At 42.7% G+C, this 18,616-nt stretch overlaps 2 protein-coding genes across 2 annotated transcripts; one reads left to right on the top strand and one right to left on the bottom strand.

The window, feature by feature from the left end:
* The first annotated feature begins 6,298 nt into the window (after positions 1 to 6,298).
* Positions 6,299 to 9,278, top strand: LOC119317698. The gene is made up of 2 exons (XM_037592185.1): positions 6,299 to 7,677; positions 9,010 to 9,278. Exons 1-2 carry the CDS (start codon positions 6,383 to 6,385, stop codon positions 9,044 to 9,046), a joined length of 1,332 nt encoding a protein of 443 aa, XP_037448082.1. The 5' UTR covers positions 6,299 to 6,382; the 3' UTR covers positions 9,047 to 9,278.
* A 5,353-nt stretch (positions 9,279 to 14,631) lies between these two features.
* Positions 14,632 to 17,856, bottom strand: LOC119317699. Its single transcript, XM_037592186.1, has 3 exons — positions 17,811 to 17,856; positions 15,564 to 17,360; positions 14,632 to 14,958 (listed from the first exon to the last, which is right to left on the bottom strand). Exons 2-3 carry the CDS (start codon positions 16,835 to 16,837, stop codon positions 14,820 to 14,822), a joined length of 1,413 nt encoding a protein of 470 aa, XP_037448083.1. The 5' UTR covers positions 16,838 to 17,360; positions 17,811 to 17,856; the 3' UTR covers positions 14,632 to 14,819.
* Between the last annotated feature and the right edge of the window lie 760 nt (positions 17,857 to 18,616).

Consider the following 18,616-nt stretch of genomic DNA (forward strand, 5'->3'; position numbering starts at 1 on the left):
CCACTGAAGGTCCCTTTGCAGCAACCCATGAGGTTTTGGGATACTGCTTAGGTTTCCAGTAGGTCCCATCAGCATTGAGTTTCCTCTAGAAGGCAATACCCTCTTTCCTAGGGTTCCTGTTGAGGATCTGCTTTTTAAGCACATCACAAAGAGCCTGATGCCCTTTGAGGCTTTTGTACATGCCTATCATATACAATTCCTTCATCCCTGCATCATCAGTGATACTAGCAATGTCCTCAGATGAGGAATTAGTGATAGCAGAGACAGTTGAAGAATTCGCAGTAATGGAACCATTTGAGCATTCAGGTGAAGAATTAGCAGATTCAAGTTCAATGCACTTCAAACATGGAGGAATAAATTCTTCCTGAGTAGCGCTGATTTGTTGAGCAAGTAATGAATCACGCTCTTTCTAAAGATCTTCATAACTCACTCTTAACTGCTCAAGATCTTGCTTTCTTTGAAGAAATTCATAAGAAAGCTTCTCATGATCAGATAGGAGAGTGATATGATGACCTTGAAGATTGTCAAACTTGGACTGAAGTCTCTGAAGATTTTCAGTCAAAATTTTAGTGCGATCCATTTCATCACCCAACATATCATCGCTTTTTTCTAGCATATTTTGAACCTTTTCAAGAGCCTTTTGTTGTTTCACAGCAATCTTAGCAAGTTTAGAATAACTAGGCTTGAGATTTTCATCAGATTCATCCTCACTTGATTCAGAGGAGGGCTATTTGAGTACCTTTGCACCTTTTGCCATGAAGCAATAGGTGGGAGCGTAGTCATCATCGCCGTCGTCAGTGGTGTTGGAGAGGTCATTTTCCTCAGAGTTGAAGATGGACTTGCTGACGTACGCGGTAGCGAGGCCTAGGCTCGCCACACCAGAGTCTGACTCCTCAGATTCCTCCTCTTCCTCACTTTCCTCAGATTCAGCCTCAGAGTCCATTTCCTTGCCAATGAATGCCCGAGCCTTCTTGGAGCTGCTCTTCTTGTGAGATGAAGACCTTGAAGGTTTTGATGAAGAGGACTTTGAAGATTTCTTCTTCTTATTTGAATCATCAGAACTGTAGTCCTTGTACTTCTTATTCTTTGATTCCTTTTCCCACTGAGGACAATCTTGGATGTAGTGACCGGGTTTCTTGCATTTGTGATAGAGTCTCTTCTTGTAATCATGGGATGAGGAATCTGATCTTAAGTCACCACTTCTTGAGGATTTTCCAAAACAACCACGTCTTGAGAACTTCTGGAATTTCCTCATGAGCATTGCTAGCTCCTGGCTCAGTTCTTCAGGGTCACCAAGGCTGCTACTAGAATCTTCACCTTCAGATTCAGACACTGCCTTGGCCTTCAGAGCTCGTGATCTGCCATAGCTTGGTCCATAGAGATCTCTCTTCTCAGCAAGATGGAACTCATGAGTGTTTAGCCTTTCGAGGATATCAGCGGGATCAAGTGACTTATAGTCTCCACGTTCTTGTATCATCAATGCCAAAGTATCAAATGAGGAATCAAGCGATCTCAGCAATTTCTTCACCACCTCATGGTCGATGATGTCAGTGGCACCAGGTGCTTAAAGCTCATTTGAGATGTCAGTGAGGCGATCAAAGGTTTGCTGAACATTTTCATTGTCAAGTCTTTTGAAGCGGTTGAAGAGATTGTGAAGAATGTCAACTCGAGAGTCACGTTATGTTGAGACTCCTTCATTGACCTTGGACAGCCTGTCCCAGATAAGCTTTGATGTCTCCAAAGCACTCACTATGCCATACTGCCCTTTGCTCAGATGGCCACATAAGATGTTCTTCGCTTGAGAGTCGAGTTGCTTGAATCTCTTCACATCAGCAGCGTTGATGGTAGGAGTGATAGAGGGGACGACATTTTCCACAACGTACCAGAGATCGTTGTCAATTGCCTCAAGATGCATGCGCATCTTATTTTTCCAGTAGGGGTAGTCTGTCCCATCGAAGGTAGGACACCCAGCAGAAACCTTGATCATACATGTGGTCGACATAACTAAAACTCCAGGCGATTAACCAAAATCACACAGAACAAGGGAGTACCTTGCTCTGATACTTGAAAGTGCGTTAAGTCGACTAGAGGGGGGTGAATAGGTGATTTTTATGAATTCTTCACTGAGGAATTTTAGGGTGAGGAAATTCCTGAGCGAAGAACTACTTGCAGCGGAATAAGTACTCAGATGCAAACATAACAGAACATAAGCATGGTCATCATGATGAAATGAAAACAAGCACAGAGTACATAAAGTGTAAACACAGGATAAACAGGATGAAGACAAACAGACTGAAGAAATTGAACTGAGGAAATTGAGAAAGTCTTCAGTCAAGGTCTTCAAACAGATATGAACAAGCACACAACACAGAAATGAGGAAATGGAAGGGTTGAGGAAATGGAACCAGTTAGCTCGGTGAAGACAATGATTTGGTAGACCAGTTCCAACTGCTGTGACAGTTGTACGTCTGGTTTGGGCAGCTAGGTATTCAAACCTGAGGACACATAGTCCCGGACACCCAGTCCTAAACACATCCAGGACACTCAATCCTCACCGTATTCCCCTTGAGCTAAGGTCACACAGACCTCGCCCAATTACTCGTGGTAAGTCTTCAGGTGACTTCCAAACCTTCACAGACTTGGTCACTCGGTGATCCACAATTTCCTCTTGGATGCTCTAGACCATGACGTGTAACCGTCTGGAAGATGCACAGTCTTCAAAGGTAACAAGCGTCGGATCCACGCATGATCAATCTCTTCAGTGATGCTCAATCACTTTGGGTTTGTAGGTGTTTGGGTTTGGGTTTTTCTCACTTGATGATTTTTGCTCAAAGTCCTCAGAGGATGGGATGCTCTCAAATGACAAGTGTCAGTTTCTCTCGGAGCAGCCAACCAGCTAGTGGTTGTAGGGGGCGGCTATTTATAGCCTAGGAAGCAGCCCGACATGATAAGACATAAATGCCCTTCAATGATATGACCGTTAGGTGGAAGGATATTTTGGGACAGCTGGTGCGTAGCACATCAACGGTCAGAAATTTGACTATCAAATTCCTCAGGGCTATCATGTTCCTCACTTGTAGGTAATCCGCACTGGCGAATTCCTAACTCCTCAGTCAGAACAAATTCCTCAGAGACCAGAAGAACTTCGTCTCTGTCACTGAAGAAATTGACTGAACTGCATGAGATTTCCAATGGCTTCACTCGAAAGGATTGGTAGGTGTAGGATTTTTAGTTGAGCATCACTTGGAAACTTTTCCTTAGTATTTCCTCGATCCCCTTTAGCAGTACGGTGTTTCCTATGACTCAAGAAAGAGAAAATGAAACTACAAAAACAAAAGTCTTCACGCTTCATGTTCCTCGAATGAATACCAAGTCTTCATGGTCACACCAATTTCTTCACTTTCAAAGTCTTCAGAAAGTCTTCAGAAATCCAAAGTCTTCAGTTGAAGAACTTCATTTTTAGGGGTCGACTTTCTCTGTAAATATCAAACTCCTCATAGACTTATAGACCTGTGTACACTCACAAACGCATCAATCCATTAACCTATAAGTCTTCAATACACCAAAATATCTAAGGGGCACTAGATGCACTTACAGCCCACACTCACTAGGCGACGGTTTCAAATGTCGTCGCGGAAAGGGGTTAAAAACCGTATGTATAGCACCTCGTTGTACCAGTGATTGTCCTATTGTTTTTGGAACTTCTTTTCTGAATGTTGCAGGAGCTTATATAAAAAAGAAAACCATTTCTATGAAATAGGGGGGAGGGTTGAGATGATTAAAGTTCCATTTTCTTTCGTCTTTGGCAAACCATATCAAGAAGAACCTCAAGATAAGGAAGGGCAAAAATTAAACCAACTAACTAAGATTCATCTCCAAACTCCAGAAGATGAAGTTGAAAGGGTCCTGGTAAGACCCGAGTCTTCAATTGAAGAAGAAGAAAAGGAGGAGATTTAAATGATAATGGATTCTACTCCCATAGTTTGCCCATGTTTAAATAAAGTGTACGAGGTGCTAGAAAGAAAAGGAGATGAAGAACTACCTTCTCCTATTCTTAAACCATTACCTAAAGGGCTAAGGTATGAGTTTATGGATGGCGTCGAGTGGTTTCCTATTATTGTTAATGCTAACCTTTCAGGAAAAGAAAAAGAGAAGCTATTGACGGTGTTAAGCAAGCACCGAAGGGCTTTGGTCTACTCAATGAAAGATGTGAAGGGGATAGATCCATCCATTTATTCTCACGTTATTCCCATTGAAGGAGCTAAGCTAGCAACTGAAAGTCAATGAAGACGACATCTTGCTTCCAAGAATGTCATGGTGATATCACGACAGATGCCATAAGATGGCTAAAAGTGGGGAGCTACTAAGGACGCTGGTGGGTTCCAGAAGTGTGGTTGGCACACGCAAGTGCGGGACACGAGGCGTACCCAGGTTCGGGGCCCCTCGAGGGAGGTAACACCCCTATTCCTGCCGAAATGGTATGATATGTACTATGGTTACAGTGGTGCTCCTGGAGCTGTTTGGGCGAATGAGGAAGAAAGGGCCAGGCCTCAGTTCTTGCCTCTCCTATGAGTGTGTGTGAGTTGGTGTGTGTTCTAATTATCATCTGACCCTCTACATGGAGGGCTCCTGGGGGGTCTTATAGGACGGCCCCCAGGGTTACATTGGTAAAGTTACATGGGCGCGGGGTCCTGGTGTCATGTTTAGGAGCCAGCAGTGGGGTTGTCGGGCCGCCGGGTGCGGGTCCTACCGAGTGCGCTGGACGCGGGCTGCGCCGGGGTCGCCGGGCACGAGTCTGGTCGGCCGCTCGGTACTGTAGCTTGTCCGCCCCACGCCTCGGTACTGTTGCCATTTCATCTCGTCACAAGAATCGCTCAAGAGGTGGTTACTGGACTGGTTTGGTTTGGCTTGCGAGGCTGACAAGAGTGTGATGATTATGATGTTATATCACATGTGGCTTGCACCGAATGCTACAAGAGATGGGAAGGCTGCTGAGGATGCTCGTTCTTTGGTCGAGTGTGTCTGGAGACTGCTAGAGGAGTGGGCTAACGCACGTGCACCACCAGTCAACACACAGGAGTGAAGCAAATGGAGTCTTGGCGACCTCCTGTCCAAGGATGGCTCAAGTTGAACATCGATGGGGCGACGGCGAATGGCGATGGGTCTTGTTGAAATATATTGCCCGTCTCTCTTCATCAGTTCGGACTTTTGGAGCAACTGGCTGGAGCATGAATTCAATATGATATCTGAGCCAAAATGTCTTGAGTTCAAGACCCTGTCAACACAGTATTAAATAAAATGATTCTGAGGCCTGCACCGATCTCACGTCTAAGGACTAAAATAACCTAGACGTGAGGGGGGGTGTTGAAATATATTGCCCGCCTCTCTCCGGAGCACGCAGAGCTATTGGCTTGTCGGAAAGGCGTCCAGCTAGCTTTAGATATTGGAGAACGCAGGGTCATCAGATCAAAGAGCTACTCACCGCGCTGGATGAGTTTAAGGTGGTGTTGGGCTAAACGCTCCGCTAATATTGCGATGCACAATCTAGCTAGAGTTGGCTGCGTGAATAAAATGTGTAAGACTTGGTTTTCTATTTCCTCGTGGCTGAATTAGTCGTGAACTACTTAATAAAAGGCAGCAACTTTTCCTAAAAAAATTGATCAAAGTTTTTCTGTACATATTTAATATTTTTCAAATAAAATTTTAACATTTCTTCACATACAAGTTTAGTATTTTTTAAAATACATGATCAACATTTTTCTATACACATTTGAATTTTTTTGGTACAAATTTAACATTTTTTAATACATGCTCAACATTTTTTCTATACACATTTAAAAAAATTCAAATAGAAGTTCAACATTTTTTATATGGTCAACATTTTTTCTATACACATGTATCATTTTTCAAACACAAGTTTAACATTTTGTTGAACACATGGTCAGTTTTTTCAAAAGCTTTATTGACATCTTCTTAAATACATGTCAACTTTTTTCAAACACATTGTATATTTTTCATATACATGGCCAACATTTTCTCTATACACATTTAAAAAGATTCAAATGTGTGATTAAAATTTTAAAAAGCATTTTTCGTAATATATATGTTTAGAATGTTTGAAAGTGTAAAAAAAGAAATAAAAAATGAAAACAAAAATGTGAAGAAGAAAAAGAACATAAAAAAAAGGTTGTGGCCTCCGGCTCACCTGGGCTGGCCCATCTCGAGCTGTCTCGCGTGAAGCCTCAAAAATAAAAATAAAAACCTGTCTCGCGTGAAGGGAGACATAGGGGCGGCGCCCTTTGCAACATCGCGATCCCCTTTGCTCGATCCCACTTCCCTCAGGCAGCCACCACCCAAACCCTAGAGTAACACTGCAAAAGCCATGGCCGCCGCCGACCCCATCTGGATGATGCTCGACCGCTTCGTCTTCCGCAGGGATCCCGCCGAGTCCTCCATCGAAGACCGCAGCTATTCCTTCTCGGCCAGCCACATCGCCGGGTCCGCCCCCTTCACCGTTGCTTTCCGCGTCCTCAGCCCCCCGGAGATCTCCCGCCTCTACCTGAAGTGGCCGCCTCTGCTAGATCCAATGAATGGCTCTTCGTGCGATCTCGTGGCGGCGCACGACAACCTCCTCCTGATCAGCCTCACCTCCAGCCCCGGGACTGTGAACACGTACAAGTCCCCAGTTTATCCGCAGGAACACTTCATCTGCAGAGCCTCCACCTCGCCGTCTCAGCCGTCACTGATGCTCCACAAGATCCCGATGTGTACGGAACCGTTGGTCGTGCGTGGGAACAAGGACAAGGTGATAACTACACAGCGCTCATTTCATCCTCACACTGTCGGTATCTTGTGCCGTGGTGATGAAGAGTTCGCCGTGGCACAGCTGAGCTTAAGTAGACCCAATCTAGTAGCCGGTATGCAAGCTGACCTGTGCGTGCTTCGCTCCAGTGTACACAACTGTGATCACAAGTGGGAGGTTGAGCAGCAGCTACCGATCCAGTGCAAGTTCTCCGAATCATCTGACTTGATCTATTGGAAAACTGACACAGTCATCCCTTTCAAGACTGCTCTGTACTGGGTCGACTTCTGCAGCGGAGGTATGCTATTCTGTGATGTCTTCCAGGAAAGGCCTGCCATCTCTTACCTTCAATTGCCTATTTGTAACCGAAATCCTGGTTATGAAGTACGCCCATTTCATGATATGCACCGTTCTGTGTGCATCACCAAAGGCGGCCAGGAGCTCAACTTCATTGATGTCGTCCGTGAGGATGGTAAGCATGTTGGCCCAATGAGCCCTGATACTGGTTTCACTATCAACTGCTATGCTTTGATGACAAGCAGCTGTGGCACCTTGACTTGGAAAAAATTCGTCGTCAAATCTTCTGAATTGGACTCTCTCGAAACCTCTCCATCTCAAGCTCTGACGTTCCCTCTTGTGAGTATGGACAATCCAAACATGGTGCACTTTCTGCTATCTAAGAAAATGGCGGATGGAATCGACAACGTTTCTGTGGTTACTGTTGATATGAAAGCCAAGGAAATGGTGTCGAGTCATCCTTACATTAAGGGTAATGAAGACCTCCTGGGCAAAGACGTGGATATGGTCAGACGAAAGTCCCATCTTCTCCAGCCATTTATTTCCTCCAGGCTTCCAAAATTCTTCAATCGCTCCAGGTATGTTGTTCTCGCAATTTAATGACTTATGTGGTGTACAGTGTGTAGCCCTGTGGTGGTTCCTCATGTTAACCTAGCTTAACTTGACCCCTGTGGTGGTTCCTGATGTTAACCTGGCGTGGCATAACTTGACCTTTTAAGTTGAAGTGAAATTTGCTATAGCACTTAGCGGCTAACAACACTAGGTTGACAATATACATTTCTTGGCTGTTGCTTTTACAGTTGCTTCCACCTTGCATACCATGTTCCGCATTTGGATAGATTGAACTAGAATCGCTGTTCTGATGGTAGGGAGAAAGTGATCACGGAACTCTTGGATAACCGAATCCACTGAGTACATGTTTGCTTTGGTGTTTAGTAGCAAAATCAACTGTCATATTAATCTGGAAGTTTAGGATGCATTCATGCCAGGCATTTTAGAAGTAAACACATGATGGTGCAACATCAAGTTTATGCTAACCTCAAACATTACTTTAAAAAAATGAATGTAAAATTATCAATGTATGACATTAATATGTAGAATTGGATCCTACTCCCTCCATTCACAAATATAAGATCTTCTAACTTTTTTCTGAATCAGATGTATATGGACACGTTTTAGTGTGTTTGTTCATTCATTTTGGTCCGAATGTAGTCCATATTGAAATATCCAAAACATATTATACTCCATCCGTTCCTAAATATAAGTCCTTCTAGAGATTCTAATAGAGACTACATAAGGATGTATATAGATATATTTTTAAGTGTAGATTCACTCATTTTGCTCCGTATGTAGTCCCTTTTGGAATCTCTAGAAAGACTTATATTTAGGAACGGAGGGAGTATTAAATATAGCTTAAGTTTAGTGGCAGACTATAGCTTAGGATTCATCGAATCACTTGCTAACCTTGTCTTGCTAATGGAGTCAACTGAATTTGAAGAAACCAAGTCTCAGATGAAACAACTCAAAAGCTCTGGAGCACAGCATAATTCTTAGCCAAACGAGGTCACAACTATATTCACTTGCATCAGTATCTTCCGTTCATTTATATAGAATGCTGAATTATGGATTGTTAGGATGGCTTTGGGGAAATTGCAATTATTTTGTATTTGTATTCTTTTGCTGCAACAAATTAGTTATATGTCATTTTGATACTACAGGCCTTCCGCATCTTCGGAAAAACACATAACCCAACAGGAATGGAAAGTGACCAAATTTATGGCTTCACTTTTCCTCTCTGAATTTTAGACTTGGGCTTTGTATCAGTTGTTTGCTTTAAATGATAATTATATTTCAGTAATTCGCTTTATTTCAGCAATTATATTTCAGCTATTCCTTTCTTGTTTTAATAGCTTCAAGCGGAAGGTGCAAACAAGACGCCAGGATTAAATCAGGCAGCCAATTATCGTCAATGTCTAGACATCCTGCATCGTAATATTACGATCATGAAAAAAAAACACTAGCTATCTGATGCACTAGTTTATTAATAGTATGATATCTCCAATGAACTTGTAGTAGCATGTGATGTTGTATCTTGGTTAATAACTGCCAAAACTTACTGTGGGTGCGAAATGTGAAGACTTCTGTTATGTGGTTTATCATGGTAAATCTTTTTTCCTGATGATTGTGATGTTACCGGTAATTTTAACAGTGACTATCTGATTTCCTTTAAGCTTCCCGTGAAACTGTATGGGGTAAGGCAGTGGGGGTGCTAAATTTCATGTTGTGACATTTTGGCTTCCTTGACCTTCTGGTTTTCCGAAAAATCCTTAACGAACTGGCTTTCTAAAGTCTCTTGTATAATTATTGATATCCAAACAACCACTAAGAGTGATAGGATCATTGGTTCCCATCAGATTGACTGACGAGGCTAACAGGAACAAGCTAACTCCTATTATCACTCCATTGCAACTGCAACAATATCAATAACTTGAACACCTCAACAACCTCCGCCGGGACAAGCAGGAAATAGATCGTTTGCTTTGTAAAGCAAGGAAGAACAATTTGGCCTTCCATACCAGAAGTAGCAAGAAGAAAGGCACTACCAACAAATTAGCAAGGCAGATTCGAATTTTCCGGCAGGAGAGCGGCGTTTCGGTGCCCAGGTGCAGAACGGTCAAAAAAAAATTCGTAAAAAATTTAGAAAAATTCAAAAAATTCCAAAAAATATTTGGATGGTAGACAATTTGATGCGTGAGGTACGCTCCAATTTTCAAAACATTTAGACTTCTGTGCAGCTCTCAGCAAAAAAGACAAATCAGACCAGAACAGTATATGAACAGTGCACATTTTTACAGACCTCCGATTTGTCTTTTTTGCTGAGAGCTGCACAGAAGTCCAAATGTTTTGAAAATTGGAGCGTACCTCACGCATCAAATTGTCTACCACCCAAAAAAAATTAATTTTTTTTGAATTTTTCTAGTATTTATTTTGATTTTTTTCGTGAGCGCAGGTGCAGATGAGCTCGAAGAACAATTTGGCCTTCCATACCAGAAGTAGCAAGAAGAAAGGCACTACCAACAAATTAGCAAGGCAGATTCGAATTTTCTGGCAGGCCGCAACTAATAAAAATCAAACACACCACTGTTGAAAAGACGAGATATACATAATCTCTGAAGCTCTAAAAACTAAAACGAACTCCCAAAAAGATCAGATCCAAGTCATTAGGAAGCAAATTAAGCACATTACCTACTACCAGCGTAAAAAAAAATCATATTATCAGCAGCAGAGAACGGCACACACAAAGCAATGAAGATTGTTATTACTATCTGTGTTCCATGCAAGATATAATTAACTTCAGAAATCTAAACTACAAAACACATTATCAACAAGCAGACGATATAGGAAATTTGAAACTGTGATACCATGCATTCCATATAAAATACTTCATCCGCTCGGAATAAGTGACGTGGTTTTAGTTCAAATTTGGGTTCCAAGAAGGTGAGTAACCTACCAGCACAGCTAAACAGAGAGCTGACAGGTTGTGATAAACAATTTGAATTACACAATGCAGTAAGATGAGCATACACAGTGGAGGGCTGGAGGCACAGTTATATCAAAGGAAATGGCGTACCTTAGCAGCAGCCTTTTCTCACATGATTTCCATTACATTATTCATGCAAATCTCCCTGACCCAAACAAACAATGAGAACTTGTCACTCGACCATTTACATCCCTGGTCTCAGGAACAGGTGGCTTTACCACTGAGTTATTAATTTCTCATCAGTATTAGTTAAAGGGGGTGGATGGACCAGCCATGTTCATTTTGGCATCTACAGTTCATTTGACAAAACGAACATAGATTTCCTCAGAGGCACCAGGCCACTTATAATCCCCATCTCAGAACATAGCATCAAGGGACACAATCATTGAACACAAGTCAGGCTATAATACACTTTCAATAGCATAGCTTAAGGCACAAATTTTCGCTAGAATACGCACGAATGTGCGTATCATATATTAAAGAAGAATGGGTAAAGAAGCCGAGTCCACCAGAGGTGTTTACAACTCTCACACCTCACCCACCTCTTAAGGCACAATATCTCATATATCCTGCCACAAAGACATCTTGGCACTTGCCAAGCAAAATACACCACTGCAAATCACAATCATAGACATGTCCACTAAAGCCATGATAATGAAGTGTTACATGCAGGACAGTCATATATTGTTTCTGCAGTGTTTATGTTCACTTGGTTGAAGCAGCAGTACGAGTAGGTGGAGCAGCAGGAGAATCCAAGACATGCTTGCTGCAGGAAAAAAAGAAGAAGCAAAGTGCTGATATATTATTACTGAAATAAAGTGAATTAACTAACTACTGAAAACAAATATTCTTACTGCAATACTGAAGTGCAAAAAACCAAATACAAAAAAAATCCTGCTACACCACAGCCCCACTAACACTTTTTCAGTATCACTAGATAACGGAATGACAGATATACAAGTAAATATTATTGTGACCACGTTTAACTATTAGTCGTGCTGTGCAACAAAGCTTTTGAGTAATTTAGAATTTGTTCATTCAGATTCAATTGACTCCGTAAGCAAGACAACGGTAGCAAGTGAATCAGTGAATTGACTAATTAAAAATCTACTTAAAATATAAATCAACTTATAATCCAGTCTGATTTGTGTTGGAGTTGCCCTAATAAGTAATAACACAATAACTATTGCAACCACTAATTCAAAACTTCCAAAATCACCCTGAACTAACCCATCAACATTGTGTCCCTATAAACCATAAACCATATACAGCCTGTGACGAATCAAAATCCAAAATAAGAATGTTGTGCCTTTTGACAAAAAAATGTGTAAACATGATTACATGAATGCTCCCACAAGGTGCTAGACTCTCCAAGATGTAACTGATGTTAGGCAAGCATAGCAGTCAATTTCCACACTTTTGTGCCTCTTCATTTATCATGGTCTCCAATTAGACGACAGACACATCTACATTCCCTGCCAACGATAGTACATCCACCAGTACTCCATAGAACGAATAAGTAAATTAAAAACCAATAACAAAGTTACAGCCTTTGAGCTCTGGTGTCATGCAGTTGAGCTAAAATTATATGCAAAGAGCACTAGAAAACAGAAATGGCAAGCTTAATCCACCCTCACGCCACTCATCGAACCACATGGTGACGACCATTTCATTCCCAGATCAAACTGTGCCTCATGCAACTAGCATTTGGCACACAAAAAGGCCATTTGTATACCCCCTCCAATCCCATAATTCACATGTAAGTGAGCCAATACAGGATCCATTTCTGACATGGACCTAGGAGGAAGCTAATCGTTCTGCAAAACATGTGTGCAGAAAATCATGAGGCGTAAAATCGTGCAGTGAAGGCAGCGTGCGGGATTTCTTAATTCTCACCCAAGAGGTTCCCACCATGTCAACTACACGCCCTACTCAACCAAACCCTTCACTGCAGTCAAACAGAGACCAAGAATTAGTTAGTATGTGTTGGACTCAACCATCATCAGCAAAAACAATATGAAATAATGAGTGCATAAAAACTTACCACATCATAAGTATCGCACTACAAACTCATGGACTGAATATAATCTTCACAGCTCAAGCAACATCAAATTACTAAGCTGACAGCTCCATATAACACAAAGGTACAAAACTAGCAGGCGTGGAACATATATTGTGGTCGAAATACCAGTGAGAAATATCATGCAACGTGTCAATATTGGCTCCAGCACCCCCATTTCATCCTCACATTGATCATATTCTCCATTTCTTACCTTTTAGATGGTACTGAGTTGATGCTATCTTCATAGAACAGCAAGTGCTTTCTGTTATCATCAAGAGGGAATTGCAAATAAATACATGTCCCTCACAAATAAAGTGTCTGTAAAGGTCTGGTTTTATGTGTTTTAGAAAGTAAAAGTACAGACCATATATGATAAAAGGGTAGTAACAGTATATAACCAAACAATTGTAATCCACATCCACCCACCTAAATATAATAAACAATGAAACAAGAAGAGAATATGTGAATGCTAGCACCTGACGTCACTACTAACTGGAACAGCATACCATCTAAACATAGTTGAATTGGATATAGAATAAAAAAATTAAATCTTGTTACCACAGATACCAGGTCATATTAGGTGCATTTATAACTCAGGAATGTGATAAAATTCTTAATGTCATTGGTATAATCCTAAAAGCAATGAAGATCGAACGAACGAGCTTGTCTCAAACAAACATTACACAACTTGAAATGCAGAGTAGCTGCCAGCCTGCCACAGGACATCGCATTACACTATTACATGAATAGAAACAGCTTTCAATTCTATAGCAAGTTCTATGGCAGGAACACTTTTTTTTCAATCTACAAGCTGTGTAGATAATGAAGGACTGGGATCAAGCACCTGTTCTGATGTCTTTGAAGCTTTAGCATGCTACAATCATTGCTTCCCATAAGATTGACTGACAAAACTTACAAGAACAAACCAAGTCCTCTTAGCACTCCATTTCAACCACAATAATATCAATAACTTGGAATGGCTCGATGACCTCCAGACGGGACAAGCAGGAAATAGATCGTTTGTAAAGCAAGGAAGAACAATTTGGCATTTCTTACCAGAAGTAGCAAGAAGAAAAGCACTACCAGCAAAGTAGCAAGGCAGGCAGCAACTAATAAAAATCAAACACACTATTGATGAAAAGATGAGAGATACATAATCTCTGAAGCTATACCAGCTAAAACGAACTCCTGGGAAGATCAGATCCAAGTCATTAGGAAGCATATTACCTACTACCAGCGTAAAAAAATCATATTACCGGCAGCAGAGAATGGCACACAGAAAACAATGAAGATTGTTGTCAGTGTCTGTGTTCCATGCAAGGTATAATCGACTTAAGATATCTAAATTACAAAAGGCGTTATTAACAAGCAGAAGATATGGGAAATCTGAAACCGCAATACCATGTATTCCATATAAAATATAATGTTAAGCAGGTGAGTAACTTACTAGTACAACTAAAAGACAGCTGACACGTTGTAATATACAATTTGACATGTGTAAGCCCTTCCAAGGTTCCACGTCTATTAAATTATTAAACCATTATCAACATTAGCGAAATGCAGATAGAGCATACACAGTAGACGCACAGTTATATCAAAAGAAATGGCATACCTTGACAGCAATCTTGATTCTCACCTGATTTCCATTACATTATTCATGGAAACCTCCCTGACTTAAACAGACAGTGAGGACTTGCCACTTGACCATCCACAGCCCTAGTCTCAGGAACAAATGGCTTCATAACTGAGTTACTTATTTCATTTCAGTACTAATTGAAGGGGATGGATGGATCAGGAATGTTCATTTTAGCATCTAGAGTTCATTTCAGTCCACCACACGACAAAACTGGAACATAAAACACTAAATTTCCTCAGAGGAAGCACCAGGCAAATTACAATCCCCATCTCAGGACATAACATCAAGTAACAAGATCATTGAACACACATTTCAATAGCATAGCTTAAGGTATAGTATCTCATATATCCTGCCAGTTACCACATACCAAGACGTCTTGGCACTTACTACCAACCAAAATACACCACTGCAAATCACAATCATAGACATGTCCACTAAAGCCATGATAATACTAGTGCAGTAGTACTAATTAACCATTACATCAGATAACTCTTTTTTTCCTACTCCTAGTATTAAATGCAGGACAATCATCTGTTATTTCTTCAGTTTTGATGTTCACTTGTGATGAAGCAGTAGGACGAGAAGCAGCCGCAGCCGTAGGAGAATCCAAGACATGCTTGCTGCAGGGAAAAAAAGGCGAACTGCTGATATATTATTACTTAAATAAAGTGAACTAGTGAATTAATGAAAACAAGTGTTCTTACTGAAATAAAGTGCAAAAAAACAAATACAAAAAATCCTACTGCTCCACAGCCCCACTAACTCTATTTCAGTATTACTAGATAATGGAATGGTAGATATACAAGTAAACATTATTGTGACCACGTTTAACTATTAGTCGTGCTGTGCAACAAAGCTTTTGAGTAATTTAGAATTTGTTCGTTCAGATTCAATTGACTCCGTAAGCAAGACAAGGATAGCAAGTGAATCAGTGAATTGACTCAATAAAAATCTACTTTAAATATAAATGCAGAACATTGTATACAGGGTGGAAACAACTCACAGCGGCTAAAAATAAGTTGTTTCTTTTGTGTTATTATATCAAATTGCAGATGTTGCTATCTAAAGTAACAGCAACTGGTTCTCGTTCTTAGCCTAGTTGTCATTAGTTTTATAACAAAATTCAAATTCAGCCATGTTGGCAACACAGAGAAAGCAACAAATTAAGTGCAAAAATGAAAAGTGTGCCCACAGATAAATATGGAAGATGCAAGTAGTCAAGTACCAGGCGGGATCAATGAACTTCGGAAGTTCGGAGGGAAGAAAGGACTGGAGATAACTGGACGCTCCCAAGACCATCTGGGAGTCTTTTCCATGGATATCGTTCTCTTCAATATATGGAACTACTGAGAGCACTTTGCGTCTAATCATGTCGATGGAAACCACTGAAACCTTCACAAACTTATGCGACACTGGCTGAGACAACAGAAAGTGTACCACATTAGGCTCATCCATACTTACATGAGGAAATGTCAGAGCTTCGCGTGGCAGAGATTTGTTGAGATCCCACAGTTCAGCAGATGTGAGGAAAAAGACCAGATCCCACTTCATGCCACTACAGCCTGTTTTCCTTAGAACATGGTAAGCAATAGTAAAACCAGTTTTAGGGCTCAGTGGGCCGACAAGGTAACCATCCTCGCGATCAACATCAACAAACGCTAGCTCATGGGCGCCAAAGTAGCCTTTCGTCAAGCACACGCTGCACTTTCTGTCAAGTACACGGCGTTGCCTTAGGCGGCGGTTATGTATGGGCAACCTCAGGTATGAAATCTTGGGCCTTTCTTCAAATACCTCGCAGAATAAGACACCTCCTATACCATAGTTAACCCAGCATAAGTATTCGTTGAAGGGGATGACTCTATGGGTACTCCAAGCTTTCAAGTCACAGATTTCATCCGCTTCGTAGAGGATAGGAAGCCCCTCCTCAATCTCCCATGTATGATCGGTATTTGACTTGGATCGGAGCACACACAGATCCGATTCCATCTTATCAGCCTTCACCAAGGGCCTGCGTACGACGAGCTGCGCTATGGCAAAATCTTCATCACGGGACAATACGCCAACGGTGTCATCCCCAAACAGTCGTCGCATAGCTATCTCTGTCCCGTCCTCGTCATGCCATATCGTGGTGCAGAAAGGAATTCGCTCTAGTGCAAAGGGCGAGCTGTCAAGCGGGTCATACCGACTTCTGCAGATGAAGAAGTGCTCCACAAAGCCGAGCTTCCCCGGCTCAGGGGTGAACCTGAGTAGAAGAACACCACGGTGCGCTGCCACGGGAATGCACCCGGGGCCTGCCTTAGGGCCGCACTTCCATTTGAGGTACATGCGGGAGGTTACCGGAGGCTTGGCGATGCGGAAGGCGATGGAGAACATGTCGTCCGGTGAGAAGTCGCCTTCAATCGTAAAGGGGGCGGCGTCCTCGTCCAGGAAGGACTCGGCGTCATCCCTGCGGAAGACGAAACGATCGAGCATCATCCAGTTCGGGTCGGCGGCGGCCATGGGAGTGGATCGGCGGGACGGATTCTCCTAGGGTTTGAGTGGTGGATGTGACTGCGGGGAAAGGGGATTTGCGGAGTAGTCTCTACTCGAGCAGTTGGCAGTCTCGCTTCCAGATTTTTTTAGTCCCACCTCCCATGGTTTATTTTGGTACCTCCTCCCACCTCTGACTAAGCCACCACAAACCAAAAAAACCTCCTCCTGAGGCCCGAACCCGCACCTATCCACATGTGACCCTCAATAGCCGTACGAAAGTTAACCTGCGACAAAAAAACCTACGACGGTTAACCAGCGACAGAAAAACCGTGCGGACGCACGTAGGAGCGACGAGTCCTGTTATCGAGCGAGGTCTCCCTTCGTGGCCGCCCTACATCCCTGCGCCGCCGCGCTTCAGTCGCTGCCCTCCATCGTCGCCGCCCTCCATCGTGGTCGAGGTCGCCGCCCCCACTTCACTCGCCGTCCTCCATCCGCGTCGATCCTGGACAAGGTCGCCGCGGCCCTCCATCACTTCGCCGTCGCGCTGAATCTTTACTCCTAAGGGAGCAGTTGGTAGTCTCGCTTCCAGGTATTTTTTAGTCCCACCTCCCATGGTTTATTTTGGTACCTCCTCCCACCTCTGACTAAGCCACCACAGACCAAAAAAACCTCCTCCTGAGGCCCGAACCCGCACCTATCCACATGTGACCCTCAATAGACGTACGAAGGTTAACCTGCGACAAAAAAACCTACAACGGTTAACCAGCGACAGAAAAACCGTGCGGACGCACGTAGGAGCGACGAGTCTTGTTATCAAGCGAGGTCTCCCTTCGTGGCCGCCTTACATCCCTGCGCCGCCGCGCTTCAGTCGCTGCCCTCCATCGTCGCCGCCCTCCATCGTGGTCGAGGTCGCCGCCCCCGCTTCACTCGCCGTCCTCCATCCGCGTCGATCCTGGACAAGGTCGCCGCGGCCCTCCATCACTTCGCCGCCGCGCTGAACACCTCGACGATCCGGCGCTGGTCCTGGATCAGGTCGTCGCCGCCCTCCATCACTTCGCCGCGCGCTGAACTCCTCGCCCTTGATCCAGGATCCGGCGCTGATCCTAGACGAGTATACGCGGACACGTCGAAGATCCGGCCAGAACACGTCCTGGATCCGAAAAATAGGTATACAAACCATCTCATACGTCAATCGCATCTCATATATCTCAAATGCCATACAATCGCATCTCATACATCTCACAGCCCATACATCCATCGCATGTCATACAGCCATGGCAAGTGCTTTCACAGGGATGGATCCGCCTGCGAGATTGATTTCTATTGCACACAGTTTAGATCTTTTTCATGTTAAAAGTAGACATGTTTACAGTTGGCAATTGGCATTTTTTTGTACCAAGGAGTATCCTGCATCCTGCACTTGAGTGAATATGGCAAAAAAGAAAACATAAACCATACAGGACCTAAGAGTATGTTTCCACTTGTGCTGAACTAAAGATAGAACAAAAACACTTGCATTCTAATAAAGTACAGAGATGTAGAAGATGTAGATGAAAGTGCCATTGCAGTATATATGTAGAATAAAATACAATTGCAGTATATGCTAGCAACATGTTGCAGTATATATGTAGAACAATAACCCTTGCAGAATGTCAAAGATGTAGAAGAAATTACCATGTTGGTGAAGATCATCAAAGAACTACCATTTCTGTCTTCATGATTTTTGCCATTCAATAGTTGCATATGGGGAATTCAAAAAGCACGGCACGCGAACATCAACCAGAAGATGATGTAACTACAGGTATG

This window comes from Triticum dicoccoides, chromosome 6A, assembly GCF_002162155.2.
Source record: "Triticum dicoccoides isolate Atlit2015 ecotype Zavitan chromosome 6A, WEW_v2.0, whole genome shotgun sequence".
Classification (NCBI taxonomy): Eukaryota; Viridiplantae; Streptophyta; class Magnoliopsida; order Poales; family Poaceae; genus Triticum; species Triticum dicoccoides.